Source organism: Lissotriton helveticus, chromosome 1_2 (assembly GCF_964261635.1).
Source record: "Lissotriton helveticus chromosome 1_2, aLisHel1.1, whole genome shotgun sequence".
Classification (NCBI taxonomy): domain Eukaryota; kingdom Metazoa; phylum Chordata; class Amphibia; order Caudata; family Salamandridae; genus Lissotriton; species Lissotriton helveticus.
This window is the reverse complement of record NC_136058.1, coordinates 9,389,228-9,412,684: the sequence shown is the minus strand read 5'-3', so window position 1 is coordinate 9,412,684 and position 23,457 is coordinate 9,389,228. Positions and strand designations below refer to the sequence as shown.

At 44.7% G+C, this 23,457-nt stretch overlaps 1 protein-coding gene across 1 annotated transcript in view; it reads right to left on the bottom strand.

Moving 5' to 3' along the window:
* The window catches only part of VAV3 (vav guanine nucleotide exchange factor 3), a 1,314,294-nt gene that overhangs the window by 666,437 nt on the left and 624,400 nt on the right, over positions 1 to 23,457 (bottom strand). Inside the window, exon 8 of the mRNA XM_078668453.1 lies at positions 9,475 to 9,578. Within this exon, the coding sequence (XP_078524579.1) occupies positions 9,475 to 9,578 (104 nt within the window). The remainder of the gene's footprint in view (positions 1 to 9,474; positions 9,579 to 23,457) is intronic.

Sequence of the window (23,457 nt, the reverse complement as noted above, 5' to 3'; positions counted from 1 at the left end):
AAAACGAGCAAGAAGGACATTGTATCTCCGGGACAGAATCAGAGACTTACTGGCACGACTAGGAAGCCGGCAGTCCCGATAGTCCCACCGATGAAGTCTCACCAGAAGAAGACGGAAAAAAAGACGGAGCTGCGCGCCAAGCCTACAGACCAAGATGCGGCAGAAGAAACGCTTTACGATCAGCAACGGCCAATTCCGGCAAACTGGGTCACGGAGTACCTTGGAGCCACTCCACATTCAGTACTACCCGAGGAGGGAAAAGTAGAGTTGGATCTCCCAATTACACTACAGAAAATGGGGGAAGCTATGGTCAATCTCCCCTCGGGGAAAGCTGCAGGTTCGGACCAAATACCCGCCGAATTTTACAAAACCTTTAGGGGTTCACTGTGGTGAGACCTTCACACGACCTTATTAAAAGCGCAGCAAGGGAACTCGATCCCCTGTTCATGGGAGGGGCAGACATAATAGTGATCTTAAAAAAAGACAAACCTCCCCTGGCACTGGGTTCTTACAGACCCATTACACTGATGAATGCGGATGCAAACATTTTCTCAAAAATACTGGCAACAAGATAAGGAAGGGTAATTGAGAGCCTGGTTAGCACAACGCAACATGGGTTTATTCCCGGGAAAGGTACCACACAGCATACAAGGCAGATGATCACATTTTTGGTTGCCGCTGAGGTCTCAGGGGACCCTGCCGCGGCTGTTTTTTTAGACACAGAGAAAGCCTTTGACAGCGTCTCCTGGGACTACCTCTGGAAGGTCATGGAATGGTGCGGCATTGGGATAGGATTCATAAGGGCTATTCAGGCCTTATATAAAGAGCCCTTGGCTAGGGTAAAAATCAACAAAGGTTTCACAGGCACTCTGCAGATAAAGCGGGGCACCAGGCAGGGCTGACCTTCTTCACCGCTACTCTTCGCCTTGTACCTGGACCCTTTGCTTCGGAGGCTGGAACGCAACATCAATATCCCCCCAGTCAGTATGCACGGCATCGAGTACAAACTATTCGCTTACGCAGATGATGTGGCTATTATCATTCCAGCCCCAAGTAAGGCCATCGAGGAAATTGAATTGGAGGCGACGAGGTTTGGAGCAATCTCAGGAAACGCGATAAACAAAGGGAAGACACAAATAGTTAAAAACAAATTTACAGTGTATCAGGAAGACAGGGTGGTCCCAACTGCAGTATACTTAGGGATCGGGGTAACATCAGACCTGAACAGCCTAGTAGAAATAAATATGGAGCCAATAATAATCAAAGTCAAGAGGGACCTTGAAAGGATACACAACTTGCATCGAACTCTTGTGGGGCGCATTAATGTCGTCAAAATGCTTATCTTGCTGAAGTTTTTGTATATATTTAGAGCGATCGCATTGTTTTTTGAGCACACCTGGTTCAACAAATTAGAACAGATACTGAATAGATTCATCTGGGCACAAGGGAAAACAAGGAGGGCGTATCGCCACATCACCCTATCAAGAGAAAGAGGCGGATGGGGGGGCTCCAGATTTTAGGCTATATTACTGGCCGGCGGCGCTACAATATTTTCAGGGACTCATTTTCAGGGACTAATAGGGGGTAAAAGAGAAGGGGATGAGCAACCCGGGAATAGGCCTACATGTAAAAACGTTTATATCACATTGTTGGGTAGAGATGCAGAGAACTGTTTCGTAAAAACTATTGATTTTAGCTCCTTTAAACATACTAGGTTTAAGACTCCACAAGCAGCATAGAAAATCTGGATGGCATTTTCTAAAAAAGTTGGGCTTGGCAGATTTAATAGATACACCTGCATGACAACAAATGTCTCTCTACCTGGGGAAATATTTAGGGATTCAGTTATGTGAGACGGGAAGAACAGCGGCATAGGGAAAGTTGGGGACCTACTAGGCCCGGGGGGTATGCTCCAATTCCAGGAATTACAAACGAAGTTCGATATAAACAGTAGGAGTTTTTTTAAGTATCTGCAGGTGAGAAGTTTCTTTGCTGGTAAACAGGGGGGACCTTTGGGATTTGCCCATAATCGAATACTTGATAGCATAGAGAGTAGCGGGAACTGCTCAATTAGACAGTTATATGCAGAATTGAATGTACCTAAAACAGATGACAGGGACAAATATGCTGCTAAATGGGTAGAGAAAATAGGTACCTCTCATGAGGGATTTCTGGATTCTATGGGCATGGGACGTACTATACTCTGCTCCGCCACCCTACAGGCACAACATTATAAAACTCTCTACTCCCTGTACTACACTCCTGCCAGAATAGCACAATGGGGGGGGCACGACAGGGTCAACTTGTCCACGATGTGACTCAAAGGATGCAGATATTATACACATCTTTACTAGCTGCCCACAATTATACACTCTTCTCAGGGCACTCGAAAAATTCTTGGATACAGTGCTGGGGGTTAAGACTACCTTGTCATCAGAATTAATAATTCTAGGGGTGGCAGGTGAAACAGAAGGTCAGGCTATAGAGTTCCTCTTTATTGCCACAGCAGCGTATCGCATATGTATAGCAAAGGCGTGGCTAGATATGACTCCCCCAACTTTTCAAACTTGTATTGCCAGGTTGCTGGCTACATACAATCTGGAGAAGGCGATTTATGCCAGGAAAGGACGCAGGGCTAGAACATTGGGGAGTAATATCTGGAGTCCCATTGCACAGTGGAAAAGAGGGATATCTAACACGCCCTGATAACACGCCCTCATAAGTCAATAAGTATGGTTGTATTGGATAACTAAAACATGAAGGCTTAGTTTTCTTTCACTCTTTTGTTTTATTTACTTATAATTTATGGTCTCATTTTTTCGGCCTAATGTTTAGGGCACTACCGGTAGCAGAAATATCAAGAAAAATGTAAAATGTGACTAAAACATTGTGCAATTTTGTTTTTTCTTTTTATAACATTATACTGTATTACGCTTGGAAATGTGCTTTGAATATAGTGTGCTGTACCTGGTATTAAAACTATATACACAAAAATTTTAAATAAAATTAAAAAAAATTAAAAAAAGGAATAATGTCATAGTAGAAAGAAAACACAACAAACCACTACTATGTTTCATACCCTGGGTATATGTTTATTTTCACTTACTTTTCTTGGATGGTAAAATCCTTCACACTGTTTCTGCAATAAAACTGTTTTCATGTCTAAATTACTATGTGATGGGAGCTTGCGGTCTCGATATCGTGGGGGTGCCTTAGGTACCTCTTCTGTTTACATGAGCACACTAACAGCAGCCATCCCCCGTGACCTAAACCCCTATCCGCGGGCACAAAGTAGCCCAATACATTGCTGTTGCAGATGAAAATGATTGTGAACTTGCAGGCTCGTATGGTTTTTTTCACTAAGAAAAAGAACATAAGATGGTTTTCTGCTTGTGTGTGGGCTATGTGTGGGCCCTGCAGCTTTCTTGGGTGGGCCTGACCCACCCTCTAGAACCCGGCCTGGGTTGGACTTGGGCCCGAGGCAGAAGCAGGGCTGCATCCCGCATGAACAGGCCACATCGGTCGGTAGGGGGAGTACCTGGCGGGCGGTGACGTCGGGAGGGGGAGGGGCAGGGTGGGGGGTAGTAAACTATGGATTACGGAGGTTTCCAGGTAAGTAAACATATAAATAAAGAAAACGAATTTTGTTGCGTGCACTGCATCCCCAAATGGGATGCAGCTATGTAGTACACATGTCGCCAGACCTTATGAAATCAACAGAAAAAGGGCTTAAGGAAACACTACTGAGAGAAGGGCTTTAGCTGCACCCACAGTTTGATTACCTAGAGCATAGTATTAGATTGGGCAGAAGTTGTGCACTTTTGCTAAAAGAGTGCACATATTGCAATTTAGCACTTACTATGTCCCAGTGTTAAAACACAATGACGCGATGAGGAAGAGAAAAACTATCCTGTATGCTGTAATGCTATTAGTTTCACGTTCTAGTCCTCATGCCAGCGGTGCTGAAATGCAATGGCACGGAGGCATACACAATCCTCATCAGTGACGCGTTATTGCTGGAGTGAACATGGTGCTCGTTGATTGGACCTGCTCTCCTAGCATAACACGCAGTAGTGCACTGGGAATCACTTCTGGCGGGTATGTCTTCTAATTCTTCAAGTGTCCAGGGCATTGTTAACGTGCAAGAAGACAATAAAAACAGAGGGACTTGGAAGCTGCCGAGATGGCTTAGGAGTGAATAATAGGCATCCTTCGAGTCAGAGCAGCACAGAGGATCTGCACCCACCATCCTCGACAAGTGCCACTCTGCTGGAGCAGAATCCTTAAATCTTGCAAGCTGCTCTGATCAGATGTGAGAAAAGAGTAGGAGCAACTGAGATATTGAATACAAAACGCGCAGAACTGTCCGGTTGTCTCCTACTCAATATCCCAGAAGCCTCTGGCCCCTGCCAAGAGCAGAGCCTGCCTGCAGGCTAATGCCCATTGTGGGCCACTAATCCAAGTCCAATATACAGCCCTTACTTTTGATGTGCCATGGTCACTGTCAGGAACAACACTGTCTGCATGAGGGTGACAACAGCAGCGGTGGCATGCTCCAGCAGGGTACTTATCCAGTGGCGACTGGTGACATTTGAAAGTGGTGGGGGTGCCCGACCGTCATTACGGAGGACCCTGGTGGGCAGGTTAACCCCACCGGCGGCGCAAGGCCTTCATAAATAAGGCCCCAGGTTTTCAGTGATTTCCTGATTTTGATCTAGAAAGGTTCATTGTGAATTTCTAGAGATAGTTTATTCTTTAACTGTACACATGGACCGAAAAAAAGACTAACACCCCCTTTGGAATAGTTAACTGAGGGGGTTTCAAATGTCGCTTTTTTCTGTGGTGTTAGATCACAGGTAAGACAGTATTTTCTGGGGTTTTTTTCAGAAGCTTATGACCATTTTTATGGTAAAGCTTGTAGATGATATGAAAATGATGCATTTTACGACAGGTAACTAGTGAAGGTTGCATATGTAACTTGACAATGAGTTATTTTTTTCTAATTGAAAACACATCTAGTTTAAGGCACTTTAAATTTTTGCAGGTTCTGAATGTGTTTTTTCAGGTAGCCTCAGATTGGCAAAGTTAATATAACGTATTTGAGATTGTATAAATACATTGTCATCAGTTATTCGGTGAACAAATGATTGAAAAGGAACTATTCAATGAGGGCTCATGTTTGGAAAAGGCAGATCCTAGTAGTTGCAGTAATTTGCTTTCGATGTCCTGTTTGGAAGCAGAAACATGCCAAGATGTCTGAGGGAAGAGACTGGACTGGGCCATTCACCCAATAAGGAGGGTAATATGACAATCCTAGCAATTTACTTTGGTTTGTTCTAGGAGAATTTCAGATGGGCGGGGGGGGGTTTAATGGGGGTAAGTCCAGCGATTGGATTTCTAGGCTCTTCCTTGAAGTTTATTATTAGTTGTGTGTCATCTGCATACAGATGTGTGATCACAATGACTTGCTGCAGGAGTAGAACCAGAGGTTTGAGAGAGAGATTACATACTAATAGAGACTGACCTCTATTGGACACTCTAACAAAGGAGTGTTGGTGCAAGAGAGAGAGGGCCTAGAGGTGTTTGTTGGGTCCTGTTAGTAAAAGAAGATTTAAGCCACTGGAGAGCCACCAGAGAAGATTTGTGTGTCAGTGATGCAACTTGGAAGGCCATGGGAAATGCTGATTATAATTCTTTTCCATTGGATAGTGTGCCAGATGTTCAACTCTGTCTTTGCTTCACTTTAATGGTGTGTTTTCTCTCCAGGTCCCAACATAAAAATATGCCCAACACATAACTGACTTCAATACTGCACACTCGGGAGCAGCTGTTCACTGCCCAGTGTATGTGCTCTGACTCCTGAAACATATCAACATTGGCTAATCCCTGATTGGAATAGTTAACACTTCTGTAAGGTCATAATATGGTGAAGAAACTACACCCATGGCATGGAAAGTTAACTGTCACCCATGGCCTGAATGCCTTCTTGTGCCATCCACAAGTGTTGCATGGGATAATATGGCGTTAAGCTTACATTGTAGCATGAATGCTTATGTTTAAACCTCCAGGCTGGTCTTTTCAAAATAATGTTTTCGATAGGGAAACACCTCCCTTTTAAATAATAATGTCACCCCATGTAGACATTGTAGCCCACAAAGTAGGGTGCATCATATTTAAAAGTAAGACATATAAAATGTAATGTTACCATGTCCCTGCTGTGACAATCCCCCAAAAGCTATTTTCACTGTGGAGGGCCCTGGCTTTCCTTTGGGAAACTAGACTACAAATTAAAATATTGATTCAGCTATCCCAGGTTTGAAACCAGTGTGAAAAAAGATTCAACTGCTAATTTTAATATTTATTAAAAATTGAGTTCAATGGTGATGTTGGATTTGTTTTTTAATACATATTTAGGGAAACTAACTTTTAGAAGGTTACTGTTTTCCTGCCTGAAGCCCTGGAGGCTAATTTGCATTAACAGCAGCTGCCCAGCGAGTGCTGTACTGTAGGTGTGGAAACTGCTGCTACAGAAGAAACAATGCCCTAGATGTGGGGATGTACTTTTCTTACACCAGAAGGAAGGTCAGTTAGGGTGGACCCAGGAACATCAATGACATGTAAAGGGTCTGTCCTATCACCAGTAAATGCAAGGTGAGAACTGAAAAAGACGTAGCCAGGCTGGGGACAAACCCAGAAGGAGGAAAGCTACTCCCAAAACCATTTTTTAGTGGCGACAAATGAGGGGGCTACTTATTTCCCTGGCTAGAACTCTGGTCAGGCACAAGTGCTCTGCACAAGGAAGAAAGGGTTTCCCAATATTGGATTTTAGGAGTAAGGTGCACTTTGGGCTGTTTGTAGTAGGGCAAAATAGAACTGCTGAAAAAGTGGGTAGAATTGCCCATTGGAACTTTAATTCCATTATTAAGGAGGAGCCAGGAGTCACACCAACCCACTAGCTAGTGCCAACCTTAAATGTGCTAACCCAAGGCATCCTCCTTACAACACTTTCTGGACCAGTGAATGAACAGAGGAAGGGCTGCACTTGATGTTTGAGACCTGTGAGGAGACCTGAAGGGCGGGACCTCCTCCCACATGTCCCTTGTACACAAAAGATAACTCCATAGGTCAGTTGGCTCACCTCTTGTGTGGCTTCAGGGACACAATAAGCTCATAGAGGCCTTTTTCCTGAAGTGTCCAGTGACCAGTAGCAAGTGGAAGAGGACTGGGCCCTGCTGGTGGCCTCTGCTGCAGTGAGTCCTGACATATAACTGCTGTCCCTAAGGTGCTGAGAGTGGTGTTGAGAAGAACAAACACTACAATCCCTGAAAATTTGGACTTGAAATAAGTTTGGACTTCGAGACTTTATGAGGATCGGAACCAACCACCCAAATAAATCCGCCCAAAGTGTTACCTCGCTAGGCAAGCAAATCAGGTTGGACCCACTCTCAGCTTTTTACCACCGGAAAATCCAGTTCAGCAGATCCTCGTTGCAAGCCTAAACAACTTTGGTGCGACCTTCCCATGACTTGCCTGCAGTCTTGCTCCACTGGAGGAATCCGAGCTCCAAAACGGGGCAAAGTCCAAAGGTAGAAATCGTGACTGGTTGAAGGCATCAAAAGTATCCGGCCAGCGAGAAAAGTTCCCTGGGATCGAAATGTAACTTTTCACACATCGAGCTTTCTTTTCCCCCTAATTATGAGGTATCAGCACAGTGGCTCTGCCACTTTACTTGATGGTTTGAAGACAGAATCACTGCACAGCATGTTGACAACTGACAACTCATTACTTGCTGTGCACAGCTCACCTGGTGGATCGTCACATATTGAAGCCACGAAGATTCCAAACCAGAATGTTAATAGACTGCGCTGTCATGTGCAGACTGAGGATAGTTTGTAGTACTTCACATGGAAATGTTCTTGACAGTATACATAAGATGCAGAATAGTGAATTGTTACAGTGTGTGGTTTTGTTTGCAAATGGTGCACTGGCAGCTTTGTGTGTGTAGAATTCTGCGCACAATGTGTCATGGATTAATTCTCTTGTGTGGTAACTTGCTTGACTACTTATTTGGTGGGCTGCTGCAACCCATTTCAGACAGCTTTTTCCATGCACAAGTGAGACTCAAAAGTGGGAAGAAAACTGATAAATGTGTAACTCAATGACATTTACAAAGACAGATATCACTACATTACACCTGCAGGGGAGTCAATTATGTGGAATATGAACAAAAATAGAAGAATGCTATGGAATATACAAGTTAATTTACTTCGGATTACTTGTGCCAATTTGTCTTAACTATATTGACTTGTGTGTGCTTTGGTACCCATTTTTGCGGAGTCAATTATGTGTATGGAAATTAAGTGCAAAATCCGAACTTATATGTGCTAAGGTGGACGTTCCTGGGGAATGCTGGGGTGAGGGCAGGCACTTTAGGTGATTCTGTCAGTATCCACAAACAATTGACAATATGTAGGTCTTCTTTTACTACACATCTATTTAACATCTGAACGATTAAGCTTTCTACAATGCACTTTTGCTTGGTACATGATATATGAATCCAAATACACACGTTTGTTTGTGTGGAAGAAAGTGTTCGAAAGTATATCATCATTGTCCATTTTCACAGGCTGAATAGCTAGGAAGAAAAGGCACATCCAGGAAATATAGAAATGAAATAGAAATATTTGAAATTGCCTACATGTCCTAACCCATACGCGTGATACTAAGATAGGCATAAACTGTATGCGTAGGTACACGACATATATCAGCTAATTATTACAAATACCACAAACCTACTCGGATAATTTTTGACAACTATATGTTACTTATAGGTAGGCCAGAAATATTTTTGAATAAGTCAGTCATTTGTAAATTACAGCCATGCACAGATTTATGCAACATATATTGGCATTTATAACTTTCTTTGTAAATTGTCTCACTATGTTGAATGAATGGGGTGGATATATTAATTCTTTGTGTGGTGCCTAATGAAGGCACCTCATTTGGCAGGGCTTAGGGCCTTGCTTTCATGCTGATGCTGCTTTGGAAAAATCAACTTGCAAAGAAACAGCCAAATGTGTTTGAGAACTATGTTGATTTGCATGTAGTACCACTCTGCGTATTACTTGGACGAAATGGATGCACAAGTAGATACCAGTGTGCCTTTACACAATTTAACATGTGCACACGTTTAGCCAGTTACAAGAACACTGCAGTAATTATTTTACTGTAGTATACATTTGCCGAGTGCTGGTAAAATTCTCATCAGTGGAAATCTAAGCCACAATATAATAAGCTTCAAGTCATATAATCTGCTTTTTTATATGCAAATTGCATTATCTGAAAAATGTAATAAATTGTGTGTCATTGTAGAATGATTATTTGTCAATCTAAAAAAACATAATCATGTTCTTAGAACCAATAAGAGTTGAAAACACTAAATATAGGCAAACGGCTACGTAGTTTAAGACTTACCTTTCCTTGTAGTTGATGAAAATTTGATAGAGGTTTTGATCATTTCTGTTGTTGATTGAGTCATGTACCTCATGCATGAGGCTTTTATGCACTTTCACCAAATCCTAAAAAATGAATAAAATACAAGAACAATATCAGTAACAAAGCTCAAGCAAAGGGCGACCGCAGCCATAAATACCCAGTGTTTCTAGAACAAAGGAAGTTATCCTGTAGCAGGAAGGACTTCTGAAGTCTGATTTTAATACAATCAAAAATTAATAATACATCTGAAGAAGAGAACTTCAAAATGAAATGCAGTGTCAAATTGTCTGTATAGGTGTGCTATGAAACTCGTGTTTAAGGATTTTCATGCAAGTGTCTTGTATAGTCTTTTCAAATATTCTTTAATAAAAATAAAAACAGCTGAGACATCCTGTTTTAAAGTTTTACGAACATTTTTCACTGAAACAGCGATACATTCCATAGTAAATTTCATGATAGTATCATAGTGTATAGTTTTTAAAGCTAAACAAAATGATTTGTAATTGTAAATCTCTTACCGCTGACAGGGATAAAGACAATACATGAAAATACTCAGTTCAGAGCTTCTTATGCTGTGTATTCACCAATCAAGCCAATGTATCATTTTTCATTTTTGTGTGTATGTGGCTGTTTACAGAATGTCAAGCAGTCTGTACCCTCTTGCTGACCGCAAGCACTGCACAGAGCAGCAGAGTTATAGGATATGCTATATTATAGACATTAATAACAGCGGTCAGCCACAGAATCCAATGTATTCTTTCTTCCTTATAAGCTTCATACAAAGTCCCTCACCCAGACCCATATCTTACATCTAAGCAGCCTTCCTCTGTTGCACCTTCCAAAGAGCAGACAGATCTCACTACTGAGCTTTCTGAGGAACAGATGAGCGTCCAATCAATGTTATGCGAAGCCCAGCCAAGGGTATGCACAGCATAATTAATGAGATGCAGAGACTTGCTGAATGGTACATGCACTTATACAAACTGATGCTTTTAGAAAAAATCTTTTGATCATAAAAATAGATGAGGAAAATATTAAATAACCTGACATAAATCAAATGGCGGAAAGGATGACTTATTCTGAACAAGGGATTTGTTTTATAACTGCAGCCTTAATTTGACATTTCCAGAATATGATCAACTATTGTGCATGGATGCTGTATATTTATTTCTAAATTCTCTTTTCTTAATCTACCAATTTGTAGTGAATCTGCATTTACACCCTGGATATTTTGCATTTTTCTGAACCCTACTTTTGCTGCTATTTGGACTCTGTGCACTGTGTCATTGGTATTCAGTGCCACAGAGCACGTGCTCATGCCCTTCTATGGTGTTTGTAAAATTGATTGCACCTAAAAGGTCCGTTTACCTTTCCTGTGAGGAAATGGTAGTTGATGCAGAAAATGCATCAATGGCATGGGAGTTAAATGTCATATATTATTCGCAGTCGATATTTACACTACTCACATAATGACAATTATATATGACTGCCAAAAGCACCACTGTGCTCTGGTTTGGCTTCAGTTTAAAGACACTGTAATAACATATGGCAAGGAAATGTGCCATTGCTACATATGAAATCCTAGAGTTTTATATCAATACTTCATCCATAAAGTCTGCTTTGTAAGTCCACAGAGAAAGGTGCCTAATATAAAAAGTGGCACACTATATATTTGAAATAGATGTTCCAAAGACGGGCCTAGGCTTAATTAAACTGTTTATTTCACAACTCCGCTTAGGAAAATACTAGGAAGGTAATTTGTTTTTTTTTTGAGTCAATTATCAAAATATGGTTTAATGGAGAAACGAGATTTTTTTAGCGCTTTAGTTGACAATCATCTCTATAAAAATGTACTTTGGGCTGCCCGAGCCAGCACTTGCTTAAACCAGTTCTACCACTCATCACACTTCCAGTCTAATACACATTTCTTGCTGGAGTTAACAACTCTGCCTATCAGAGGAGGAATCCTGGCCTCTAGGTTCCTGGGGGCAAGACTGTTGTTAACAACTGGCCACATCGCAAGCAGCAACCATGTGGGGGTGTATAGAACAGCTGTCAGAACATAGGACAGCCTTAACACTTTTATTTTGAGATTTCTAATCCTAAATGGGGCTGTCAGAACCTGATTCAATTAATTTCCTGAGCTCTTATAAACTTGAGCCAGGCAACATTAAGAAGGGGCAGAGAGTGAAAGAGAAACAGATATACAAGAACAGACAAACCAGAGAAATCTTGCATACCTAGGGGTCGATTACGATCCCGTTCGTAAGGGCTCCGAATCGGATTCGGGTTTGCCGAATCTAATTCGGAACCCTTGTTTCTGACCAAATCGTACACAGTTCCCAACAACTGATAACGATGCCCGTAAACCAGTAGGGCTGTCTGAATCGGTTCCGAAAGGCATTGGGGCAGCTCGCATCTTTCAGAGCCAAATCGTACAGCTCTATGGACTTGGCTTCCAAGCGAGCGATTATGATGGCCGATTCAGACAGCCGCTCCGATTTGGTGTCCCCGGAACAAATTGGCTGCTGGAATCTGTCTTTGGGGGCCCATAGCAGGCCCCTCTTCACCCGGGGTCCTCCAAATCGGGTCTGTGTGGGTGCCGAAGGGACCTTCCTTTCCACCCATGCACAGTGTGGCAGGCACCATGGGATGCCCGCCACAGGGTGCAAGGTTTTCCCCAACCACCCCTTTCTTCAATGAGAGCCTTTGTTCTCGTTTGGAACACAGGCTCCCGTTGAAGTCAATGGGAGTCCAACCGAATCGTATACGGAAGCATCTGGATACATCCAAATCGCTCTGTCGGACTCACCCGATCAGAGTCGCCAGGAAAGCATTCCGGGACCGATTCGGTAGGAATGGTTTTCGGACAAGATCCTAATCGGCCCCTTAGTATGGAGCATGGAAAGGAAAGTCTGGGAAATGAAGACAAAGTGAGATCAATGGATAAAACAAATTCAAACAGAATTAGATGGCATTAGAGATCGAAAATACTGCATCACAAGAAGTGCAATGTAAAGAACTTGGAGCACAGGATTTAGCATGGGGCATGCAGAAAGTGGTAGGAAAAATCAGACTCCAATGAGGGTTTTTTTCAGGTTGGATTTGAACAGCTAATTTCGGATGGAGTGACTCCTACCAACTTAATAAATTACATCTAGTTAGGTCAAAACAATTCTGAAATAAGTTCTGCTCCACCCCTAGTAGTTATGGCACAAGCTGCAAGCTATCCCCAGAGAAGTAGGAGTTAAGTTCAAGCAGAACAATTTTAGCACAAAGAACACAAACCAATACATTTCAAGGTCATTAAAATAGCTTAAGGGGAAGCAGTGTTATACATTTTTACAGTTTTGAGCCAAAACACACCTACAAAATGTAAAGCACCATTGAAAAACAGCATTTCATAGTTGACCAAAACCTAGATGCTATTTCAGACTGCCCACTATAGAGGAGAGGTAGGAGTGTAGTAGTGTTTTGCCCTGGTCAGAGATGTTACCTTCAGACTGACTTTCTGAATTGGAAGTACAAATCTTCTAGTGGGGCAATACCCAAGGCTTTTGCCTGCAACAGTCCATCGCGGTTGAATAGTCATCATTGAGCTCCCACTGAAGCCATTGGTTTTGGTGCAAAAAGATCAGAGCGGGAAAGCCGGATTTCGTGGTTGCGAAGTGTACTCTGTGGCCAGAAATATTTACTGCATTGGTCCTAGGTTTTAGCTGATCGGTCCACATGGCCAGATACCTTTACTATGCAGTCCCCCTAAGCGCTGTCGTTAGTGCAGCAAAAACCTCTGAGTGGTATAAATTTGATTTTCCTGCCCACCTAGGGTGCAAAGTTCCTGGGAAAGGCTCAGCAGTTTGCCCTAATCCTCGAGACGTGAACAAAATTATGGGTGGACCATTCTCAAACTACTGGAAAAGTTCCTTCTGGTCAGTACTGCAGACCCTAGCTCTTCAAGGTTGGCTACTAGGCACCAGGCCTCTTCCCTGTGAGGTCATCTGCCGGGCCTTAGTGGGCAGCTGGACGATCTTGGTTTCAAACATAATCTGCTTTTTGTGCCCGTCCCTGAAGTAGGGAACAGGAGGACACTTACTTGACCATTGGAGAGCAGTTCCAGTCCCTGGGTGCCCAAAGGAATCCTTGAATCCTTGGGTAAGTCCTCTTCTTCCAGGAGGGTCATGAGTTTTCCTTCTTTCAGCAAGACCTTTGAGAGGTGGTGTTTGAGGTGCTAGCTTTAACCTTTGTTTTGACAACTATTTCTAGCTAATCACAGGAAGCTAATCCCTGCTATGTATTCAGCATGACCCTGTCTTTCCTGAGTTCACATGCAAGCCATTCTCTTCTGAGCCAGGGTCATTAACTCTACCCACCCAAGGATGTGCATTTCAAGGGGCACAGCCTATGACATGGCCGAGCAAGACTTGTCCTCTTTGAGCTCCAGAACGGAGCTGCAATCTGTACCGCATCCTGCCAGCCCTGATGCACACCGGGCTGTCCCCAAACACAAGCGACTTTAGGGTGTCCCGGGACTGTCGCTGAGCTCTCTACGGAAGCATGGATCGGCCTGGAAGGGCAGACGTACACTCTGATCACCAGCATGCAAGATGGAGGACTCGCAGGATGGTACTGACCCGAGGCAAGTAACAGGGCGTTGCAGGCAGCTGGATGTGTTCTTTCCCCCCACTGGTCAGAGTACCCTGTGGTGACTGGTGGCGGTTCTGTTTGCCTCTCCCATATTCCTGCGCCATGCAGACGAGAGGGGCAGCAGCTCATTGCGGTGGCTGAGAGGCGATAAGGGGGATTGGATCTCTGGACGAGGAGCCACTCCAGGGAAGATTCTGTGTGGTGTCGCAAGGAGAAGTGGAGGCCAGGCCCGGGGCCGGCAGCTGCTGGAACTGCAAGGAGCCTCGGACTATGCTGCGAGGCTGGGCTACAGCTGAGGTGTCTAGCTTGCCAGTTTGCACACCTGTATCCTGAGACCGAGCGCCCCGAGCTGGTGCCTTGCTGGGGTCGCCGCTCCTGAAGAAAGGGCCCCGGAGTTCTCCGCCTCTAATTGGCATGCGAGTGAGAGGGATCGCACAGTGGCGGTTGAGGTGGGAGTTGAACGCTCTCCTGGTGTGTGGAGCGGGGGAAGAGAGGAGAGAGGGGGCCCGGGCCATGCCTCTGGACCCCGAGAGCTGATCCCCTCTGGGCTGCCAGGACTCGGGTCAGCCCAGCTGATGTGGGGGGCTGAGAGTGACAGCGACAGAGACTGAAGCCAGAGGGCCTGCTGCTTGGACTCCACTCCCTGATGTGTTCCTGCACAGCATGGACCCAGAGCTGAGGTGTTACATAAGTGAGAGAAGCCCGGGAGCAGGGACTAGCCACTTGCGGGTGTCGGTGCTGGGCAAGCAGCAGCTCCCACAGCCCTAATCAGGAGGGCGGTGCTTTGACTACTGCCCCCACCTTTGGGAGTGTGCCTGCTGGGGGTCCCCCCCAAGACGAACTGTGCTGTGAAACTTTGTGGACACTGGTGCCAGGTCCGTCATCCTTGATATTCGCCCCGTGGGACTGAAGCAGGAGCAGGGCCTAGTCTTTGACCTGGTGCTCTGGGAGGGTAGAGGAACCAGACATAAGGGCAATTGCACTTTTCATTTGTGCGTCGGATTAAGTGGCAGCTTTATGAAGTGCTAATGGAGGGATGAGGTGCTTGGCCACTGCCTGTCTGATCCCGTGGTGTGCCCAACTGTTGACACACCTCTTGACTGCCTAATAGCGGCCTCAACGACCTACTGTACATGTGGCTCCTACTCATCTGCAATGATGACTATGATGATGGAACTGGGATCAACTGCTTTGGCATCCAGAGACCAGACCCGAGGACATGATATGGAGGAAAAGAAGTACTAAGTCGGTATTGAGGAGAGCAGATCAAGGGACTCCCTCTACATTGAGATGGATCAGCAGGAGGGCTAGGGGCCTTGCGAAGTGGGGGAGCCCCTGAAAGCGGGAGATGGCAGGGCCACAGATATATCAAGCCAGCAGGATTCTCATTAAGAAGGGCTGAGAGACTCCTCCAGAGACAAAAGCACAAACACATTGGCCACCGGAATCGCAGCACTGGAATGTGAAATATAGATTGACCAACCATTACTAAAGGGGGGTGTGGTAGACCCGAAATGCCTGAACATCTGAGCTGGCAGCAACATATAGGCCAAGGATCTGTAACTTTAAACCAATGTCCCGTGCAGTTGTAGCTCATCCACTGGGACTAGTGTTGGAAGTGGTATACTAGTCCTGTGAGGATCTGAGTTTGTACTTTCCACTTGTTCGTATGTAGTGGGTGATTGTAGGTTTTGTGTCCACAAACAGGAGGGTGGACAGCAGACCTCTCCTTCTCTTCCTACACAAGGTTGCTTTATAGCCAAGGGTTTATGTGCTGTGAGAAGGTCCTGCGGGGGTAGGAAGGGGAGTCAGTTGGGGGATAATAGGATTTTCATTATCTACGTTCATGTTAGTCGCAATGGGTCTGAGGTAGTGCACAGCAGAGGCGGGGGTAAGCCTCCAGAAATTGGCACACACGAGAATGTCCTCCTCTAGGTTCCTGGCGTACCTATGTCAGGCCCCATAGAGAAATGGGCCCTTTCGGTCCGAAATTGGAACGTCAACAGCTCTCGGGACAGGATTAAGCGGGGGTTGGTTACACAATACATAAAGCGATTGCAGCCAGATGTGGCGATGCTCCAGGAGATACACCTTCAGGGCACCCAGTGTAGCATCCCAGGGAGGGGAATGTATACAGTGCTTGCACACACAGGTTTTACCTCCGGGTCATGGCGGTTGCAATCGTGACAAAAAATCTCCTCTCTTCGAACTAACTCGTTAGTGGGTAGATCCTGATGGCAGATTTGTATGGGTGACGGGCACCTGGGGCCGACGTAGGCTTACGCTTATTTGTGTTTATGCACTGCCCAGACTGCAATCCCCTGTACTGCTCAAAGTGGCGGACATCCTTCTAGAGACCCCCACATCCTTCCATGTGATAGGCTGAGTTTTCAATGATGTTATGCAAGCATCATTAGACTGTTTAGAGTACCATGAGAGGGTGATGGGCACCACCCCACTAGAATGCTTTACTGACACATTTGGGCTATTAGTCACATGGAGGTATCAACATCAACACGATATTCTCGGGGAGCATAGTGTCTTTTTAAGGCTGGACTAAGTCCTCATTTGAGCTGGGAGAGATTAGTCGCTTAAGTTATTGAACCACTCACCTTTGTGGGCACACTTGGGGACTAGGACTCGGGACCCAAAGACACGGAGACTGAATGCATGGGACCTACAACATAGTGCAATCATACGTGGTTTTCAGGCTGACACTAAGATTTTCTTTACCAAAAATAAGGGCACAGTAGCCTCCGGAGCTACACTGTTCAAGGGAACATAAAAATGTACTACGAGACAGGGCCCAGAACCGAATAGCATGGCAAAAGGAAAAGGGAAGGGAGAAACTAGAGCAGCTGGACATCAGATACTTGCCTAAGAGGGACAAGCCATTGTCACGCCGGATCCACTGACTACCCGGCAATTGGAAGCTCTTAGGCTGGAATACTGCAAGTTGGCTCAGAACGAGGCATAGTGGCAGAGACTAGCCACATTTGTACTGACTCTATGAAGTCGGCTACAAAGCCAGAAAATTGATGGCGCCTGGCTGAGTAGGAAAGAAGCTGAGGCTAGATGGGTGGGCTCAATCGTGGATGACCAGGGAGTAATTCTCTCCACTGATGACCAAATAGTCAATGTAAAGAGTCCACGCAGTGGCACAGTGGCCACTGACGATTACCTAAAAGACATACAGCCTCCTAGAATAGATGAGGATGACATGAAAGCATTCAATGGGGATTTGAAGCTTATGGAAGTTGGAAAAGCTCTGGCCCGACTACAACCGGGAAGAACCCCTGACCCGAAAGGAATACCCGTTGAGCTTTATAAAAGTTGCATAAGCCCTCACCTCCTAGGCCTCTACCAGGATGCTTATAATGAGGGTATCCTCCCACTAGACCTTCGGATGGCTATCACCATTGCCATACATAAAGAGATTAAACCCAGAGATAGGTGTGACTCATATCGCCAGATCTCTTTGTTGAACACAGGGGTCAAAATACTGGCGACAATTCTGGGAACTCAACTACTACATGTTATACTGACTCTCGTCCACTGCGAACAATCTGGATTCATGCCCAGCGGAGCCACCCGATGGAATCTTCGCAGGTCGCACAACTGGCAGATGACAGTCAAAAACTGCGACGCCCACATGTTTTTCTTTCGTTAGAAGCTGAAAATGCATTAGACGAAGGGCACTGGCCCTTTCTAGATTCCATCTTGGCCAAATTCGGGCTTGGTCCGCAGTTCAGGAAATGGGTGACATTGTTATACACCTCCCCTAGAGCAGCAGAGGGAGTCAATGGCAGGCTTTCCCACAATTTCCCTATTGCCTGTGGAAACAGGCAGGGGTACCCGTTATCTCCACTTTTATTTGTACTAGTGGTGGAACCAGTACCATGTGCGATTAGGCAACACACGGGAGTGCAGGTCTTCAGGGCCACACCTGACAACCATGTGGAGGAGAAGATATCTTTATATGAAGATTGTAATCTTCTTTTTGTGATAGAACCCGACACAACGATCTCCATAGTGTTTCAAATAATGGAGGATTATGGCCGGTTCTCAGGCTATAGGATTAACTGTCACAAGTCAGTACTTTATTGCCCAGGCCAAATAGCAAATGGCGTCAGTTGCCACGGAACCTCCAACTCACCACGGAGGTCTTTAAATACCTTGGTGTCTTTTTTACACCTCACGCAGAAAGCTGCCGCAGACATAACATCCTACAGGTGTTATTTAACTTTGAGCAAGACGCGGACAAATGGACATATCTACCTCTATTCAGAATATTCTAAGCGGCCATGTTTAAAATGTTCGCCCTGCCCCAATTCCTATATGTCCTCCAGAATACACACCACCCTCTCCCCAGAATGATATTCAGGACAATAGATTGCAAATTCCCTTCACTGTTGTGGCTGAAGGGATTGCCCTAAGGACATTACAACGCAACCCATAAAATTGGGGGCTGGTGCTTCCAGATATTGAAGCCTATTACTGGGCAGCTCACCTAACCCCCATAAATGACTACCTCGGCACAGGACCATCCCACATACAGACTAGAAAGGGAGATATTGACATGTCACACATTCCTACACTATCTCTAAGGAGGAAAGGGGATGCATAGGCCACTCCCCGCAACACAGGTAACTGTGAAGGTGTGAGAAAGGGCCACTAGAACCTTGTGGAGGGTCAACAAGATAACTAGGGCAACACCACTGTGGAAGGGAAACTGGCTGAGGGAGGTGAGTGTGCTCCGGGGCTTTAAAGTCTGGGACATGATGGGGATCATCACTGTTGGGGATATTAAAGGTAGGGGCAAATTCAAATCCAGTACTGGATTAAGGTTGCATAGTTCCCAATTCTTCATGCACACCCAGTTGCCGCACACGTGGAGAGCGGAGGGAGTCGGGGAGCGGACCTGCCGGAATACGCATCACTTGAGGGGCGATTACTAAAGGAACTGCTCACGACCAAGGCATTGTCACTTACCTACAAGACGGTAAATAGCAATATGAGCGACACCCTCAGTAAACTAAGGGAGTCGTGGGAGGGAGACCCTGGGGGGATGTAAGACATGGACTGGTAGGCGGGCCTGATGATTAAAGCCAGGCTGCACCTCATCCAGTTTAAAATCCCCGGTAGGATATATTATGCTAGAGCTAAGCTACACAAAATGGGTTGGGCCGAGACCTAGCACAGTCTGCGCTGCAAAGTAGCAGTGGGGAACTTCTTACACACATTGTGGGAATGCCCCCGTATACAGTCATACTGGGGTGCGATAATTAAAGAGTTAAATGCAATATTAGACCTGAAATGAGTCCTTCTGGGCATCCCATGTGATGTTGATGTGGCCAGACCACAGTTGCTTTTTAGCCCCTTGGGCCTAGTGGTGGCAAAGCGCAATATAGTAAAACATTGGGATACATAAGACACTCCGACACTGCACGAACAGAAGCGCGGCATGGGCCGGTACATGGCAGCTGAAAGGGTAGAGTAGAGGGTGTCCAACGAAATTCACTAGGATATGGAGTAATTGGCTGAACCATTATGGTTTAGCCTGCCGTCATGAAGGTCCTCGAACCGTAGATTACGGTGCACCTAGCTAGTGGCGATTAGATGGCCAATGGAGACCTGCGGAGGGAGTGAGTTGGGGGAACTGGGACAATTTCAGTAAATTATGGAGAGTGATCAGGCTATTGTAACACTCGATATGCATTGAAAACATATATGACCACCAGGTCTGAGAAAATTCGAAATACCATGATTGACCTGGGTGAAACTTGTTGTTATTGTTGTGCTGTTTGTATGTTTTTTCTTGCAATTGAACTAAAACAAAAATATATTTTTTTTAAAAAGGGATGTGTTTTCTAGCTTTGAAGGTATGGCAGAACTGGTTCTAACCCAGTTCAGGGAACTAAAAGTACATTTTAAAAGGTTAGACTTTCACTCAAGGTATCAAAAATCTGATTGCACCATTGAATTGGATTTGGAAATTAGGTAGGAAATAACTGTATAACTCTACAAGCACTTTCCCAGGTAGAGATATAGCATTAAATATTGATTTACTCCTAAGCCTGTCTTATAGGAAATTTAGCTCAACATACAACATGACATAGCTTTTAGTCCTTGAGGCACCATGAAGGCCCTCTTCAATTAATAGTATGATACTGATCTCATATGCCTCGTGGGCTTACAATGAACACTTCATAGTCGACTAAATATATAAATATAGGTTTTCCTGTATGGCAAAGCTACTTTTCCGTGCCATGTATAACTGCAGCGCCTTTAAACTGCCACTCAACAAGATCACAGTGGTTGTCCTTGCAGACATATCAATATGTTATATATGGGGGGTATACAAACACTGCAGCCACATATGGCATTTTCCCTTACATGTCATAGGTGAACTTAATGCAAATTATTATGTGGCAGCCCTTTGTTCCTGGGAACCGGGGGAGTATCATGAAACAAAGAAGACAATGGCCCCCTTGAAGGAAGGATAAGCCTATACTTTAAGGAAAGATATATACAAAAATATATAAAATTATTTATTTCATCACTCTGTCAAATATTGCATTCCAACAAAGGTGATCCAATACAAATAGTGCAGTGAGAGGTGAATGGTGATGAATGTGATAGTAAGGGCCCTGGTGCTATATAAAAGTATATGTATAGTACAAGGGGCGGACATACAGATATATTTTAACATGACTCAAAAAGACAGTACATGAAAATTTTAATATTAATTATATCAGTCCACTAATATGAATGTTGACATTGCAACCGTAGTAAAAGAAAAAATGTGGGTAGGGCCATCATCAAAACCTAATTTGATAGCAACCGAAACTGAGATACTTTCAGAAAGCCAGTGTCTGTGTTACTGTGAGCTGCTATTTTCCAGTCTCTGAATGGCAATAGAAACCAGCATTCCTCTTTTGGAACAATTGGTGCCCTGAGAAGTGGGGGCCTTCTTAAACACAGGTCAGACAAATCCGGATTTTGGTTGCTCATGGTATATGGAGTGATATTGAGAGGGAGGGCTTTGGTGTGGGCTGGGCACTGAAGAAGCTGATACCAAACCTGTTTGGGACTCACTTAAGGGTTCAGACAGACCACAGGCCCTTCAGATGGCTAATGCAAATGAGCGGTGAGAATCCCAAGCTGGTGAGGTGGTCCATCTCCGTAAAGGGAATTGACTTTACTGTGGAACATCGTCCTGGGTCAAACCACAGCAATGCTGATAGTCTCTCCGGGTTTTTCCGCCTTGGTGATGAGAACTCCCAGGAGGTTGTAAAGTTCTCCCCACTTTCAGCTGGGGGGGACCCGTGTATTACCGGTCAATAATAGGGTGGTCTTCCCCCAAGATGTTTTGCCTTACTCCAGCATTTTTACTGATTTCATTTCTGTTGGCCTTAGAACTGCTGCTACCACTGCTAACTAGTCCTAAAGTGTGTGTTCACTCCCCCTTTGATTTTAATACATATAAGTCACCCCTAGGGTAGACCCTAGGGCAGGATGTAGTGTATTTATAAAGTTGGACATGAACTTTCAACTTTTATATGTCCTGGTAATGGAAATTTAGTTTTTCACAATTGCAAGGCCTACCTCTACTCTTAGTTACCTTATGACATTTAATAGGTGATAACTTCCAATTGGGAGCAAGTGGGAATATTGAGTTTGGTGACTAAAGAATTGCAATTTAAACCCCTCTTTAATAGTAAAGTCAGCTTAAGTAACAATTCTGAAAATGTCACTTTTAGAAGGTTGGCAGTCTCTTGTACCAACCATTTGGTGCCTGTATCCTGGGTCACATGACTAGATATAGCTGCCAGTTGGTTTTTGTGTATTGCTTTCAGACAATGACACAAAGGGGACATGGTTTTTGGCCAGATGGGCCATCTGTGTCTTGATAGGGGGAAGGAGCTGTCACCTACAACACTTGCACATGACAAAGTCACAGCCTAAGCACACTCACAAAGGTTTTGATGCTAGTCTTGTGTGCCCCCAGATGAGCTACGGCCAGGATAGGGAGGAAGGAAATTCCAAACACCTCTAGGGGTGGAATCCTCAAGAACCTTATCCTATTTCAAAGCTACCACCAAGTGTAAATATTGGACCCTCCAACCCAACTCTTCCAGTACACTTCTGGAACTTTGGATACTACAGAAGAAGGACTGCTGTGCTGCTCTGCTGCCAGAGGACTGCTACTCTCCAGCCCTGCTACTTTGTAACCTTGCTGCCTGCTGCTCTGCTTGCTGAGAAGGAAGACTTGGCCCATACCCCTAATCCTAGGATGAAGTGACTTCAAGGGGTCATCTGACTAATCTCCTGTTCTGAACAAGAGGGATATAACAAGCTCCAGAGCCATCCTTGCCTCTGCTCAGCTGACCGGCTGCCGGGAACTTCCTGTGCCCTGCTGGCCTCGGCTGGAGTGAGTTCCTGGACCCCTTAGTGCAGCACCAGTTGAGTTCACCCTCCAAGAAAGGCCGCCAACAAAGGCGGCCAACATGAAGCACCGGTGAACCAGACTCTTCATGCTACAGCAACCATCAAATTGATGGCCAACGCAAATGTTAAAACATTTCCAGCTGTAAAAGTCGAACAAAAATCCAAATTCTACATTAATCCATCATAAAAAATTAAATTCCCCGAATTGGGGATGATGCTGCCTTGACTGTCCTGGGTTGCAGGAAAGAGTTTCTAGCTATCCACACTCCAGTTTGACACTCCAGGCTGAAAGGTACAGCCTCCATTGCTGTTGTTGGTGCATGCCTGGTGTCACAATCTGGAATGTCTTGCCTATGAGATGCCAGCCTTGGTGATGCTGATCCTCTCTAATAACCCAATGGGCAGGAAGTGGAGTGCAGTCAGTGCCTTGACATAGGCGGGGATAAGGCAGTCAGGAGCAGTCTGTTGCTGAAGTGTGCTACTGCTTACATACTGCAACCATGTCCAAGATCACATCTGAAGGAAAGTGGGATCTCCTGGCTAACTCTTCCTTTGATATACAAATACCGTAATCCAGTGTATGTATACACTTCATCTTCTTCACAAGTAGTTGTTACGCAAACTCTTTGTGCTAACTAAGTGCTATGTGACAGTAATGGGAGGTGGATATGGCCGGAAAGAGCGGATTTAATATCTGAGAATAGTTGAGACTTAGCCCATCTGTACACTTAGTAAAAACTATGTTTCTCCATGTATTGATTTTGAGCACTTTTACTCAAGCACCACGATGCCTTGTTCATAATGGCTTCATATTTTGCCCTAACAATGAATGGATTAGGTTCATATTTTTACCACATAGTAAAACAA